Source organism: Scomber japonicus, chromosome 4 (genome assembly GCF_027409825.1).
Source record: "Scomber japonicus isolate fScoJap1 chromosome 4, fScoJap1.pri, whole genome shotgun sequence".
In the NCBI taxonomy this organism is placed as follows: domain Eukaryota; kingdom Metazoa; phylum Chordata; class Actinopteri; order Scombriformes; family Scombridae; genus Scomber; species Scomber japonicus.
The window spans coordinates 13,374,738-13,390,800 of record NC_070581.1 but is presented as its reverse complement, the minus strand read 5'-3'; the positions used below and the strand labels follow the sequence as shown (position 1 = coordinate 13,390,800).

Here is a 16,063-nt window from a genome sequence, read left to right as displayed (position 1 = left end):
TATTTTTATTACCAAACTTAAATTGTTCATGTTTAATAGTTCTTCCTTCAAACCAGGGTGACTCCTCTTGTAGAGGAAACCCAGATAGACATTAATGATGGCTAAGGCTACCTTTATGGGTTTGGTGATAGAGAAAGACTTCATTCAAAAATGAATGGTGAATAGACCATGGTAGCTGACAAACTTTGGTAGTCCCTTTGAAAGAGAAGAAATGCTCAGACATTCAGAAAAATTGAAAGGTAGCATTATAACACTAACATTGAAATCTGTTTGAATAAAGAAATGAAATTAATCTCACAAAGCTTCAGGACATATAAAATAATGTCAGCAGGGCATTTTAAATGCATTGACAATGTTAGAATTTGCCCTTGGAAATTTGTGACTTTTGTCTTGGTGCTCCATTGACTCATGTTCTCATGGTAATGAAGTATGCAAAACTGGATTTGCAAATGATATCCATTAAACAGCAAGTACAGTAACTCAGAAAAGGAACATATAAAAACACATGGCAGAGCCTTTGATGTGATACTGGGCAAATAGTTAAACCCTTCACATGATGGATTAAACCTTATGACCCCTTATGACTCTATAGCCATATTTCCATTCCCCTGCCGGTAAGATGCAAAGTATTCACACCAAGGAAGGAATGCAGCAGGCACTTTGAAGGAGCCTTAGTAAAAGCTGCAGTGTTGTACTACAGTGTTCTCTTAATACCCTTATGTATAAAGGTGTAAGACAAGCACATTAAACCTTATACAACTCACAACAGTTTTCATCAGCACTTGTATTGTGACTTTTCTACACCTGCTTATACAATACATACTATGCTACATCCTTCTCTGACACTGTGTGTGAGAGACAGACAGTAGTCTCTTTACGGGTCACCAGTATATCACACATAGAGATGCAGATTAGGGGAACAGGAATATCTAAGCTGCCTGTGAATGGATGTCTTTGTGACTGTAGGAAACCCACACATACATATGGAGACTATGCAAAGTCTGAACAGAGGTCCCTGCCAGATTCATAACAAGAGCTTGGAGCGACAGTGCTAACGATAATAAACATTTTCTTCTCTAACTCAAAAATAAATTAGGCAGCACAAACAGAAGTACCAAACCTGAGTTGATCAAGCACTTGATCTGACCGCATGTAATCTGTGATTCTAAATGTGAAAGAGTAATAAGAGCTCGTCCATCTACTTACTGTCTCCATTTGCTTTTGAGGGCTGCCTGACCAACCGCAGAAGAGTGACAAAGAGTGCCCCATGCCACTAACTAACTGATAAGATACTTGGCTGACATTTAGTAAAACCTATCAATTACCACTAGCACTGGCAATCTACTTGACAAGTGGTCAGTGCTGTCTTCCAGTTTTCACCATTGTGTCTTTTGCTTTGTTATTGCACTCTGATTATATCAGATGTTAATGATGTTCATTTAAAGCGCTCTGCTGCCTCAGACTACAGCTGTAGCTTCTATGTGATTAGACTCAAGTATTAATAAACATCTAACCAAAAAACACAAAAAATAATAGTATGTTACAGAACACAAGTTTTAAAGGACATGGAAGATAAAACGTGTTTGAGTCAGGGTTGAATCACAGTCTACATGTTCTTCAAATAATCTATAAAATTTGTAATCCATAACCACTTCAGTCATTACAGGTATGTGGCTTTAATATCCAGGACTCAAGCAAGGACTCATTTCAGTTCTGCCTGCTACTTTTCTAAATTGTGAAGATTCCATATACATTTCTGAAAATCACACAACTTTGAGCATTGAGATAAAACATGAACCTTTATAGAAAAAGATATATGAACATTTGATCTCATACTGCACAGAAGTTGTGTGACTAAGTCCCTTTCCCTTCATTTCAGCAGTATAACAAAGTAGCCAATAATAACATTATTGTTTGATAAAGACATCATATCTGACTACAAAACAATTTCAGCTCTATTCCTTCTTTTTTTGTTTTCTAGGAGAGGGACAGTTCAGGTGCCACCGTTCTCCACCTTGCATCCCGCTTTAGTCACCATGAGATCACTGAATGGTTGCTGAAGAGTGTGGAGGTGGACCCTGGGGCCACCACAGATGCAGGCGCACTACCCCTTCACTATGCAGCTGCCAAGGGAGACCTGCCCTCGCTCCGACTGTTACTGGGGCACAGCCCAAAGTAAGAGCAGCATGGTGGTTTTCTCTTTGCAGTGATCTGTGAGATTTCATTCAGTTTTCAAGATCTAAGCTAATAGTATGATTTCTAAGTTTCTTGTTTCTGTTGTCTAACAGTAACTTAATTTGGTAACCTTTGGGCAGAGAAGGCAAATTACTTCATTAAAAGGACCAGTGTATAGGATTTAGGTTTCTGAATACCTCTGCCCACCCAAGCATGTAGGAAAACCTTAAGTGGCTGCAAAACTCGTGAAATGAAGCATTATATTAGTAATACACAAGCTACAATGGTATTTTCACTTATACTGTGGTGATGAGCATCCATTTGATCAGTGCGAAAAATCTGTTGGTCTTTGGAAGTTACTTTCAGTCCTCACCATTCAGTCATTCCCATCCTCTGTAGTTGGTAACTGTTCCACCTTTTACAAAGACATTTTAACACAATGTTAATGAAACTGGGAGCTCCAAAATTAATTTAAACAATAAGTTAGGATTATGTCAACATTTTAAGTAAACATACTAAATCATCTCTCAAACATCACAGCAGTAAATTAATGAGAAAGTCAAGCTGCAGCTTTAAAAGTAATAGCTACACATACAGTATCAACAGGCTTGACACAAAGTTAGGATAACCAGCCAATATAAAAGTATGTTATCAGTGTTATTTATGTTGCATATACAAGGGGATAAAAAGCTAAACTCTCAAACTCTCCCTCTCTTCCTCCAACATGGTGCCCTTTAACACTCGACAGCCATGAAACCAGCAACACAACTTTGATTTTAAAAAAGCCCTAAGCTATTACAATCGTTATTTTTTATACAGGTCAGTTTTCTCCTACTGTTTAAAGCTGAAGCAGGTTGTAATGGATCCACTGTTTAGATTCAGATTTAACTTTGTTGGCAATTTAAAAGTTTGAAATTGTTCAACATTTGAACAACTTGCCTTGAAATCTGCAACTTCAAATGACCTAGCAGAAGTCTTCTTTCTTATGAGGCGCTTACTAAACAGTTCAAAAATAGTTCAGTTTTGGCTAGTATATAAACTTTGGGCTCATAGTATTTATAGTGCCCATTGGCACGGGTGGGGATCAACCTGAACTTGGCTTTTTTGATACCAGTGAGGCAATCAAAATACCAGTTTAAATCCTAAGTGATTTGCTTTTCACAAAATATTGCACGCTACAATAACCCCCATGTGCTGCTTATGTAATACATCTAGACTAATGTCTCTGGGTGCTGTGAGTGCCAGGTCACTCAAGTAAGAGTTGGTGATCTAATATTTGTGTTGTCAGATTGTACTTTGTATTACTATATGGGGAGGTGTGTGTTTGTGAGATTACCTCTTGATGGATATCATCCCTAATCAGTGCTGTGTCAGAACCACTTGTGCCCTGTAGAGATGACACCCGCTCATATGATCCCCATGGATACGCGTAAGGCATTAGGAAGACTGAGTTGTCTTTTCTAAGACACAACACTGATCACACAGAGCTGAAAGGAGTGAGCACAAACTATCACCACAAACTCTTTATAAAAGGGAAGCAGCACTAACACATACAGTCACTGGAGTAAACTTTCTAGTGTAATGAATGCTTCTAAAATTTAAATCAGTTGTTTTTATTTTAATCTATAAATTAAAGTGTATTCAGCACATGACCAGATACCACTAGATAACGTTACAGTAATGTTAAGATGACTGGGTTCGAGCGAGTTTTTTTCTGTTTAGCGTTATTGATAGCAAAACCTGTCTGGTTATAAAAGACTAAAGAAGGAAAATATGGAGATGACTGTTGAGTTGACGGATGTTCTCTGTGTTGGTGTCTTCTCCAAACATCAAGGACAATAATTCACTGCTGCCATAAAGAAACAGAAATACAGTCTTTAAACTTAATAGCGTTGTTTGTTGAATTGCTTTGACTTTGAAGGCTTTAGCCGGAGCAGTTTGCAGACTATCCTTGTGCTCTACACCTCCAATATTGTCTAGATGCAGCCCAGACAGGTGCATAGCTGTTGAAAATTTAATGACCCCCAGGGACACGGTAGCTCCCTGATAGCTGGGCCCCATTCACTCTTCTCCGCCACCCCTCCCATGGTTGCTGTTTACCACCATCTCCACGGTGACACACAGTAGCACCAACCGGAGATAAGATAATGAGGAAAACAAACCCGTTTGAATAGACGGGCTTCTTTCTGGTCGCCCGCCTCATTGTTTAGAATGGAACTTTGCAGCAGGGAGATAGCATTCTTGTTTCAGGGTTTATTACAAGCCGCAAATTTGTATTGATGAGTTTTAAGAGCTAATTGTACGGCTCAGAGTTTGTTCCAGTCGAGACATTGCAAGGATAACATGACCCCCTCTGTTACATCATCAGTTTAGTAACAGGCAGACTAATGACAGTAAAACATAATTCTGCACAGAGGTAATAGTAGCTATGTGAACAGACAATAAACAGTAAACAAGTGACACCAACTACATTTGAAGTGCTTTGTTGCATTTTGTGGATGCTGCATTACCCTCTGTGTCATTTACAAGCCTCTTGACTATGACAATACGTTTTACAAGTGGTTACAACCTGTGTTATATTGTATTTCACACTGTTAACGCTTACACAGCTTCAAACTGAAAACTTGTGTAAGAGATGACCACATACCTCCACCTAGGCTTTGACTGACCTTAAATTTTGGAGGCTCGAGTTTAAGGGTTTGGGATTGCATGTTTACCTGATCTGACCTCTTCATTACAAAAAACGATCTACAGGACTTTTGTCTTGAATTTTTTTCTTGACATAGCATTCAGGGTGCTGTAAAACTACCACTACTATATCTATTCACTGACTGGGTAAGAATTAGATTGAAATGTATAAATAAATATATATATGTAAGTATTGGTTGGTATGAAGTATTGGTTTAACCATACTTGCAATACCCACTGAGATGGTTGCCGTTGGGGTTTTTTTGTATTGTTATTTTATTTAGATAAAATTGTTACAAATGCGGCATAGCAAACAAGTTTCCTCAAAGGTCCTTTGTGAAGTAAGGACAAGCACTCAGAGGAGAGGTGTAACCATCAATTGCTGCAGTATTAAGATGTCTACAGTTTTCTACTCATTAAGCAATCACAGTGTTTATATGGGACAAATGGTGCAGCACAGACATGGCTCTGTTTCCAGACATGTAGTGTTTGTTAGATTTATAAACCACATCTGAATTGTCACCTTGTTCGCCCATCCATCCCAGTGAAGCAAAACCAACAGGCTCATTTGCTGTGCCTCCACTGATAGCCTTGGTACACAAAAGACTGAATGAATGCGAGAGCGTGAAAGGGGGAGAGAGGCTACAGACAGGTTATGCAATCAATTAGCACAGATTAAGATCTTTGGCCAAGCCATAATTCTAACAGGCAGTTGAGAAGGGAAGACTGCTGCATTAGGATATTCTTGAAAGTTAGATGACTAAAGGTGGACTCACAGCAGAGGGAGATGACAAGTCTTCTGATTTATTATTCAAACCATACAGCACAAAATGAATTTATACTCAAATTCATTTCCTCACCTTCAAAGAAAAGATCTTTTTCCAAAACGAGTCAAGACTTCATCAGGCATCCCAGTCTCAGATGTAGCAGTAATGAACAGCTTCAACACTAGTATAGAGAAGAAAAGACCAAGATAAGTAAAGACATCTTGAACATTAACAAATATGACAAAGTAATTAAGATGGCTGCTGAACATTACAAGTATTTTGTCAGCACATAAGCACCTTCTTACTTCTTCTGTGAAGATCGTTTGAATTGTTATGGTTATTGTGTATCAGTTGCGGCAGACCACAAACAGTTTAATTAGGGATCATTCTAGCTTTAAGTTGTTGAAAGTTCTTAAATTATGTTTTCAGAATTAAGCAAAGAAAGAGGTAAAAAGCAGTTTTTCACCCAGCCAAGAGCTGACTGTACTCGAGTTCTTCAGCACAAATCATCTCACTGAACGTCTTGCTAGGAGTTGGATAAAATCCCTTCCTGTTCCCTTTCACAACACAAACACAATCCAATGTGCCATAATGAGACGCTTTTGGGCAAAGGACCCACAGTATTACAACTGTACACATGGACATGGACGTGCAAGATTACACACCTCTCTCCAGGCTGAGAAACTGAACAGAGGATCTACATAGATGCTGTACATCATGTAATCAGTGGATTTCCATGTTGGAATGTCATAATTTCTTAAAATTGCATACGGAAACATACTTAGATCACATTACTAAATAATGCGTATGAATTCTCCCACAACATTCTTCATTATTTAGACAGGAAAAGTCATTGAGTCCATATCAGGCAGGAAGACCATTAGTGTGACATCAATTACATCACTTGTAATGAAGTCTTCAAGGTCTTTGTTACCATGCACATGGGTCGAAGGGAGGGGCCAGTTTACAGACAATTACTGAGGTAAATTACTCATCGGAGCTGAAGTAGAAATATATCAAATGTCTGCTACTTCAGAGTGTGTGTTTTTCCCTTTGAGTGACAAAGTTATTGGCAAAGTATCGCCCTTTGTGCCACTTGCTAGCTGTTTCGTCACACAAGGCTAACCTCTTTCTCAGCACTATGAAATCTACACCTGTTCCTCAACAGCACTTATTTAGTGGCGAGTGTTCAAGCCTCTTCATTCTGGAGAGTTCTGACAGAGGAAGTATGTGCTTTGCTAGAAACGTATCCATCTTACCTCGAACACATTGGAGTTTGTCACTCTCACAATGTTTGTGGTCAGGACTAATGACAAAAGTAAGGTTCTCTCCTAGAAAGACCCCACTGCACTGATGAACATCATCCCACTTTGGTTACATTCGTGAATAATTAAACCTGTCTGTCCACTTCCTGATGATAGAACTCCAGATTACTTCCCCTTCATTCTGTGAAATATTTAGGATGTTTGTTTTAACTTCGAACTTTTCCCTCAATCACCCAAACAGACCCCCTTTCTAACATCCGATGCATCAGACTTGTCTGACTAAATATATTTTGGATGCCTACAATTTCCAAGGAAGATGTTATTTTAAGAATGTATATCTCTTTCCTGAGAGCTCAGGCACACATTGTGCTTTAATATGGGGTCTTTAGTCAGGAGAGTTTTGGCCTTGAGCCACATCCCTGGGCAGGGTAATGTTTGTGTCTACAAGATCCACCTGTCCACTTAAGCCCTGCCTCTCATTTTCCCCACCTTCTCCACTCCTCCTCTTCACCTACTTAGTCCGTCTTGGCCACTGGCAACCCTTCATTAAGCACAAAGCAAGTTGGGCAAAGCCAGTGGAGTGATAATCCTCTTAGGAGACTCATTGCTCATTTGTCAGTGTCCAAATAAAGCACGACCTTATGGGATTTAGAGGGGAAGTGCCTGCTCACTCACTGACCTCCCGCTGGGACTGAAAAGATCTGGGACAAGGAGAGATACAGGCATTGGATGAGCTTTTGCATGGGAAGCGTGCTAAGGGCCTTTGGAAATAAAGAGACCAGGATTTGGCCCAGCATCACTACTGACTGCTCTCAAAACAGCCGTTTGTTGACATTGACAAAGGCACGTTTTCCTGTTACAGTTACCTGATTCCTTCAGACCATTGAGTGAATATTAACAACATGGATGACTGACAGCTCCCTAAAAGTGAAGCCAAAACATTTTGATTTCCCCCTGGTGGCTGGCTGCATTATAGGTCAGAAGTCCCGCCCCCTCCATGTTAGCGGATGGGACAAGGTACACATCAAATACATTTTTTTCCCATTTTTGGTAGTTCTTATCACAGTGATGTTTGACCAAGTGCTCATTTTACTGATACTTCGTTTTTAATTAGTAATTTGACGACATAAAAAGGGGGTGCATGATATCATGAATGAAAGCTGTGACAGCCACTCTCAATACTTCCATCAGGCGGCAGGAGGGCTGGAGGGGGGGGGGGTCGGGGGCCTTAACTTTTGAACTATAAGTTTGACGCTTCAGAATACTTCCACACATTCACAATCTCATACTGAAAACTGAAGCCATGGGAAACATGCCAGGGGAAACTCGTTCAAGTTTTGAATTTTCTATAATAATAAAATAATAAATTAAATGGCTAGTTTTCATTGCATAAATTGTAATTACAGGTGAGACATAATGGATAATTTCAGTAAATGTGACCAATTCTAGGCAGGCTGTTTTGTTTATTTTGATATGCTCAGTGTAATAGTTTTGCATTTTATTTAAATGTCACATTGTAATTTGTCACAAGCTCTCCTTGTTGTTTAGTCTTTATTATGTCTTAAAAAGAAGATTACTGAAAGTAATCCATGCTTGAATTTTGGGTGTCAGCAAGTTTTGATGTCTTAATAATCAGAGAACAATAAACTCTACATTGAGTTTGCTTCTGTTCAACCATCCAGGTTTAAGTGATAACAAGAGAACAGGCTAACATACAACCTCCATTTAGTTTCTGTGGTCTCTTATTAATTGCACTGTTTAATTTCCCTTCAGCGTTGTCAACTCCCAAACTAAGAATGGTGCCACACCGCTCTACCTGGCCTGCCAAGAGGGTCATCTGGAGGTTGTCCAATTATTGGCCAGGGATTACGGGTCAGATCCGAGCATCAGAGCCAATGATGGGATGACACCTCTGCATGCTGCAGCCCAGATGGGCCATAACACTGTCATCGTCTGGCTGGTGTGTTGGATTGTCAAGATCCTAAAGATCAAATCTTGAAAACAACAGAGTTAACTGATCTATTTCTAGGCCCACATCCCATTCTTAATGCATTGTTATATTTTATATGGCTCCACTTAAATCTGGGAAAATGTAAGTAACGCAGTCAGATATTCTATAGGTGGTGTATCTACTCCAAGTCTTAGTCCACGTCTATACTGCATATCCAAAATTATGCCTAGCCGAGAAAAACTGGAGAATGATTTGGTTCTTTTGATTTTCCCAAATCATATTTTATAAATACATTGCACATATTTAAAATTCAACTCCAAATCCAACTGAAATATTTCATTATGAGCAGATAGAAGATGACTGTAACTTGTATTGATGTCCTTCCTCCTGTAGATGAGTTTCACAGAGATTAGCTTGACAGACCGAGATAGTGATGGGGCCACGGCCATGCACTTTGCAGCCAGTCGTGGTCATTCAAAGGTACTCAGCTGGCTGCTGCTGCACGGTGGCGAGATCGTCACTGACAACTGGGGGGGGACGCCCCTTCACGACGCCGCAGAGAATGGTGAACTAGAGGTGTGTGTTGGTGTTCAATTTTTTTTTCTAATGTCAGAATCAACCTACAATAAAAAAAAATATATATAAATCAATATAATATGTTGTTTTAGTTTGCTGATTATCACTCAAGTCAAATAATACAGTAGAAATTTAATGTAGTGGCATGTTGATATTAGAGTGTAAAGGCTTCCTACACTGAGATATTTTCTGTTTGAAGGGTGAATTTTAATTTTTCATGTGGTGAAGTGACTTGGCTTTGTTGGCTCTCCTGATCATTTTTAATAGTAAGGATATTATAAGCAATAGTAGAGATGAATAGAAATAAATCAGGTTCAGTTGCGTTTATTTTCCCCTTGACTTGCAGACAGGTTTTAAAAAAATAGACAACTATCAAAAACATAATCACATGTAAAAACAAGACAGACAAATCACAAGTAACAATCAAGTCTGGCTGAATTGAAATCACTAAGAAAATAATTTAAAACTGTGATTCAGTATTGTGCAAATTTAGCAGGGTTATCGCTCTGGGGACAAAGGAGTTTCTGGTCTTGTCACATTTGTAAAATGGAACTCTAAATCTCTGGCCAGAGGGGAGAGTCTCGAAGTTGCAGTGGAGGGGGTGGCTTGCACAGTCTAGTATAGACCTAGCTTTACTGAGGACCTGCTTCTCAAAGATGGCTGTCAGAGAAGTCTTAACTGATTGTCAATCACTGTTCCCAAATACTTATATTGGTCAGTGAATTCTATTTGACTCCCTTTAATGTATGTGGGTAGGGTTGAGCAGGTTTGGGTTCTTCCAATACCATATTCCTATCAGCTATGCAGGAGTACTACATAAGAATATGATTATTGGTGCTCACATATCCCTTCATATAGCCACACTGGGTTTCACCTTTAACTATCTGTTTTGAATGACTGGTTTCGTGGTGTACACCACTCCAACCTACAACTTTGACTAATGTTTTGTTGTGTCAATGTCTGGTCAGTTAGCTGTGTCAGCACCGACTTGATGTATTAAACAAGGAGGAAATTCATATTTGTCTGATACTTGTAGAAGAGGAATTAAAATTGATCCAAACCCTGACTTGCCAGGTGCTTGCCCAAGTTTTGAACTGGAGGAAAGATTTTTAAGAAGCTCACATTAAAACGAGTCAATATGGTAACACAAAGCTTGCTCAATCTGAGAACAACAAGCTTAGACTGGCTTCCACCTGGCACTTGACAGGGTTTCGTAACAAATGTTTGAAACAGTTTTCAGTTACCGGAAAGCCATGCTTTGTGTTAGAAGAGATGAACGTTCCAATCATCAGGTATAGCATTATAATCATACACTAAATCAATTAGCTGTTAGAAGGATGTCTAATTTTTGTCTTCTTTCATGATGGTTTAAGAGCAATCTTTGAATGAGATGATCAGTGAAGAATCAGGCAAAATTTCACATCGTATGCTCAGTGAGGGTCTAATTCAAATGTAGTAAGGAATGATAGTAGAGATTTAATTACGATAGTGTAAATATAAAAACAGAACAGGTGGTTTATATAATACATTGTCTCCATCTTTTATACTAAATTAAAGTCATCCTGCTGATAATTTTTGAGTTGTATTCCTCTGCAGTTAATTATGTCTTTAACTAGAGAAGTTTTTAACAGTACATGTCATTATTGTGAAATGTAAATCAACATTTACGGAGTTGATATTTACAAAGAATTAATTTCACATCTGAGTCATGCATTTATTTAGTCAATACTGTGAACTTCTTCCAAGATTTCCACCTAATTAACTAATTAAATAAATATCTGTCTCTCTCATGTTACTCTCAAGTGCTGTCAGATCCTAGTGGTCAATGGTGTGGATCTGGGTATCAGGGACCAGGACGGCTTCACAGCAGCAGACCTGGCTGAATACAACGGCCATTCCCAGTGTGCCAAGTATCTGCGCACTGTGGAGAACATGGTAAGAGACACAGATGAGCCCAATATGTCCTGGGGCTGAAGCTAAGAGCTTCCTCTGCAGAGCTATTAACAAAGCTGCTGAGAAGAGCTTTTACTTAGAAACTGAGAGAACACAAAGCTATGAGAGGGGATCGGGTTGAGCCTGTTACTATGAATGACATCATGGTTCATGAATATAGGCTTACTATCTGTACAGTGATTTGACAAGTGACCCGTCTGTGTATGTCAAATAAAATATTCAATACATTGAGGTTCAAGAAGCAAATTCAAATTTGATACTGTAGATCTTATTAACACATTTTGTAGATATGTTATATTCTGAACAATTGTGCAAACATTTATCCAGTTGAGCAAGCAAATCTTCATTTTTTGGTGGCATGAGTGTGTCCCACCTATTTTACTGGCCCTGGAACCAAATGTATTTAATCTAGTTGAGATATTTCAAGTTCAGCCCTGCCAACTGCATTTTTCGACAGTCACAGCTGTGACCATCATCTCCTGATTTATTGATGTTAGGAAGCTGACCGGATCCTTATTAACTCACCCGCAATCATATATGCTGTTAAAAGTTCACTATCATTGTAGTTTTTCAAAATGTTGATGCAACAAGGAGTAATTCTTGAAGCACATGGCTGAGTGTGAGCAGGTCAAAAACTTAGACTAAAGTTTGGATTGGCACTATCCTTATTTTGTAGGTGTCTGTCCTGACTCAGTCAGTTTGGAGCTACTTTTAGCTTTTGTGGCCCCTATCAGCCCCTCACCTGCAATCTCCCTACGAACACTGCCAAGCTGGTTCTTGTTTGGATCAAAGTATGACAGTGTTTTATTTTACACATATGGCTCCAATATTAACTAAAACTTTGAATCATGTCATAAGTAAGAACAAGTTAAAGCTTGTATTATCTACCCAGAGAAGGAAGATGTACATTGAGCCTACATACAACATTTGTTACAGCAGTCTGTATCTAATAATGTCAGAATTAACAATAATACACCATTTAACTAGTTGTACGTTATGAAAAATGTCTCGAACTCCATTTATTGGATTTCCAAATATCTCAAATCGTTTAGCTGCTATAATGTTTCGTTGTTGAGTGATTACACAATATTTCATACACTGCTGGTCAGATTTGTATCAAACCTGGGGACACAACATGACTTACCGATGTGTTTTTAAATTTTCAGACACTAATTGGGCCAATGGGAGTGCTACTCTTACAGGTCAAAACAAGGAAACAAACCGTATTTATCCATTACTATTCAAAACAGAGAATACTTGGACAGTGTGTAAACTGTTGCCTCGTTTGTTCTGTCAAATTGTCAATTCTTACTTCAATTCTAAATTGAATTATGAGTTACATGTCTGCTTTGGTGCTTACATGTTCCATGTCCAATGTATTTCAAACTGTGTGCAATATTAGTCAGCAATGGAATCTCTGAAGTCCATATAAACTATATATATATAAACTGAAGCAAAAAAAAGCTAGTCAAAGTGTTCTTTGACTAGCCTCAGTTTTTCTCAGCTAATTACTAGAGGTATTAACACTTGACATACAATGGGCCCTCATGGCTCAACCTACTGAAACCCCCAAGTGGCCGACTGAATAATAACTCCTCCACACTGCAGGATGTGGGAAACATATTTCTCCGTCTTGTATGCATTCCCATGTGGGACATTCAGCCAACTGAGTCCTGCCTTGTGGGAAAAGCAGATGGCCACAGAGGCTTTTTGATCAGCTGTGAGATGTTTCATTAGTGTGCAGTAATTAAACTCATAATGCTGTCCTCTTCATGTAAGTCATCAGGGACTGAGAGGTCATGGGATTTCAGAAATTATGATTGAAATGATGAATGACACATTTCAATAATTAATTAATTCAGAATGAATCAATAGATTGTTTTTTTTCATTACTAATGTAAAAATGATTTGAACAGTTCAAAAAAACAGATAAAGTGAAAAGACGGTTGTATTCACAAACTGCATTCCTCTGACAGAGTGTGGAACATCGTGTTTTGTCTCGGGACCCCTCAACAGACCTTGAGTACAAGCAGCCGGACTCAGGCCTCTCATCCCCAAACACCACCATGCCCCCTGCTAGCCAGGCAGCACACTTTGACATTGGTTCACCATCCAGCTCGCTGTCCAACTATGACTCAGCCAACTCCAGCCAGTCCAGCACTGGGGAGAAGAGGAGCAGCTTAACAATGTCACGAAGCCCCCATGCCCAGCTGAACACAGTCACACACACAGGTAAAATTAATGAACTCCTTACATTTTAGTTTGATTAGGTAAACTAATATGGTGACTTTAGATTCAAATCCAAATTAAGATCCAAAATTAATAATAATTCTATTTCTAAATTGAAATACCAAGTGCTTGATGAGCTTAATAGTCAAATATGTGTTTTTTTTAATCAGCACATAATCAGAATGGGGGCTGAAACAAGCCCTGCTGTCTATATTTGGCTGTGAATCCTTAACTGCTGTTTTTTTAACATGTCAGTTTTGTCAAATTGCAAATACAGCTCCTCAGCAATGGTGGATCGCTCAGATATTGACTAAAGTGTTGACAACATGCAGCAGTTTTTCACTCTTTTGTTTTATGCCACAGGTGCTTGCTATACTGGTGCTGCACCCTAGTGGTCTGTGTGCAGATAGTTGATTTGGATGGAGGTGTGGCTCATCAGTACAGTAACGGTCATTTATTAAGAAAAACAAATGAAGTAAATGTTGAACGTTTTCAGAATGCTTTGTTTTGTTCATCTTAATTGGGAGTACACCATGTTTAGATTCATATGGGAAACTGTAAGTCTGTCAGTCTCCATTAAACATGCCTATGTGTCATGTGCCTATGTATCTTTGTCACAGGTGCATCAGAGTCAGCCATATCAGACATACAGGCATACATGGACATGCTCAACCCAGACATTGGCTCTAACATTCCTAAGAAGGATGAAACACCTACTGATCCTCCCACCAAGCTCCCGCCACCACCAACCTATCCACCACCGCCTCCCCCCCAGGCTCCCCCGATGCCTCCTCCAGCCCCGACCTACCCAGCACCACAGCCCCCTCATGAGCCATCATCAGTTGAGTTTCTGAAAGTGAAAAGCAACTTGCGCCATGTGGACAGCAGCACCAACAATAAGCAGGTAAGGAGGTCAGCTCTTGCATGAGCTCAAACGATGAAGCCGTTTGCAAGATGAGCCTCAGAGCTGTGCAAACATTTCCTCTTCTAAAGGGAAATTTCTCAAGCATTCACAAAAAGTTTTTATTTGTGCATGTGCGTCAGATTGTCTCTGCTGTGCAGATAGTTAACAGCACGTCACCCTCTGGCTTATTTTTTGTATAAAAACAAGCATTCTTACTTTTTGCTACAGGGGATGATGTACGGCACATGGCAACATATTATCTATATTGAGTTATGTTATTGTTACTCAAATATACCTCCTTTATTTTATTAAAACTGTAGATATACCAAGTTTTGTTGAGCCACAGCATGATGAGTGATATGGAACAATCCTAAAGAAGCAGAGGGACTGGGGTGTTTGGGATAAACTGGTCATTAGCTGCAATTTTCCCTTGTGACTCATCAGTTGAGCTATTGCTCTTCTGTAACAATGTGTCTTGTCTTGGTGCCCACAATTATGTTATTGTGTTAGCAAGGCTAACGAGACTAACAACGATGCTCATTACTGAGGCGGGCCTCTGGGTTGACACATTATGGCTGTTGTGATGGGTTTGATGTTAATTCCAGTAATGAATTTGGCTGCAGATCACTCAAAAGTGAGTTTTACGAGCTGATAAACAGCAACAATTAAAATTGGCATAAATATAAGTTAGTTTCAGTGCTGCTTCTGGTGTTTTTAGTGGTTTAGTACTTCTGTGAAGGACATTAACACTGAATGTGAAGTTGTTATTATAATTAAATTGCAATTGACTTGCTCAGAGAACACTGTAATTACAACAAAGATAACTTGTCTGAGTGAATAATGTTCTGCCCAGTTGTATGACAGTGGTTTTAGGTTCAACCAGAGACACCAAAAAAGTTATTATTAGTTAATATTTAGACATTTTTCATCTCATAATTATTGCTTTACTTTTTATTTTCTGCAAGCATAGTAGCAAAAGAATGTGTTGTACATCTGTTTCATCAAAAAGTACAAGTGTAGCATAGTCAGCTGAGTTGCAGGAAAAATCTATGCTTCAGACAGACAGAAAGTCTGGGGCCATGTGTATAAATCAGCTATGCAAAATCAGCTGTTATAAAGTCCACTGGTAACCATAGTGTCCCGTCGCTATAGACTGTCTCCAGGGTGATGTCTGTATGTATGTGCGTTTGTGTGTGGACGCATGCACCATCAGTCATGTGGGGAAGCGTTTTTAATTAGTGCCGCCCCCTCTCCTCTCTGTACCCAGGTGATCAGCCCGGGGCGTGCCCTCATCAACAATTTAACATCAGCCTCTCTCTGGAACACATATAAGCAAACACACACACACACACACACACACACACACACACACACACACACACACAATTAAGATCAGTGTACACTATACTGTATACATTGGAAAAAACAATCTACCTTGGGTGCCATAGTAACAGGACCATTTACTTCATCCAGGGAAACAGCTGATCAGATGGACTAATTTTTACAAACTTAAGACATATTCGAGCTTGGTGTGTGGAAAATGTATTTCACACTC

At 39.2% G+C, this 16,063-nt stretch overlaps 2 protein-coding genes across 2 annotated transcripts in view; one reads left to right on the top strand and one right to left on the bottom strand.

The window, feature by feature from the left end:
- ppih (peptidylprolyl isomerase H (cyclophilin H)) overlaps positions 1-16,063 on the bottom strand; it is a 199,262-nt gene that overhangs the window by 119,370 nt on the left and 63,829 nt on the right. The window lies entirely within an intron of this gene.
- The window catches only part of espn (espin), a 40,012-nt gene that overhangs the window by 512 nt on the left and 23,437 nt on the right, over positions 1-16,063 (top strand). The window contains 7 exon segments of the mRNA XM_053317017.1: positions 1,982-2,175; positions 8,669-8,855; positions 9,240-9,422; positions 11,226-11,357; positions 13,352-13,523; positions 13,775-13,810; positions 14,225-14,508. Coding sequence (XP_053172992.1) covers positions 1,982-2,175; positions 8,669-8,855; positions 9,240-9,422; positions 11,226-11,357; positions 13,352-13,523; positions 13,775-13,810; positions 14,225-14,508 — 1,188 coding nt within the window.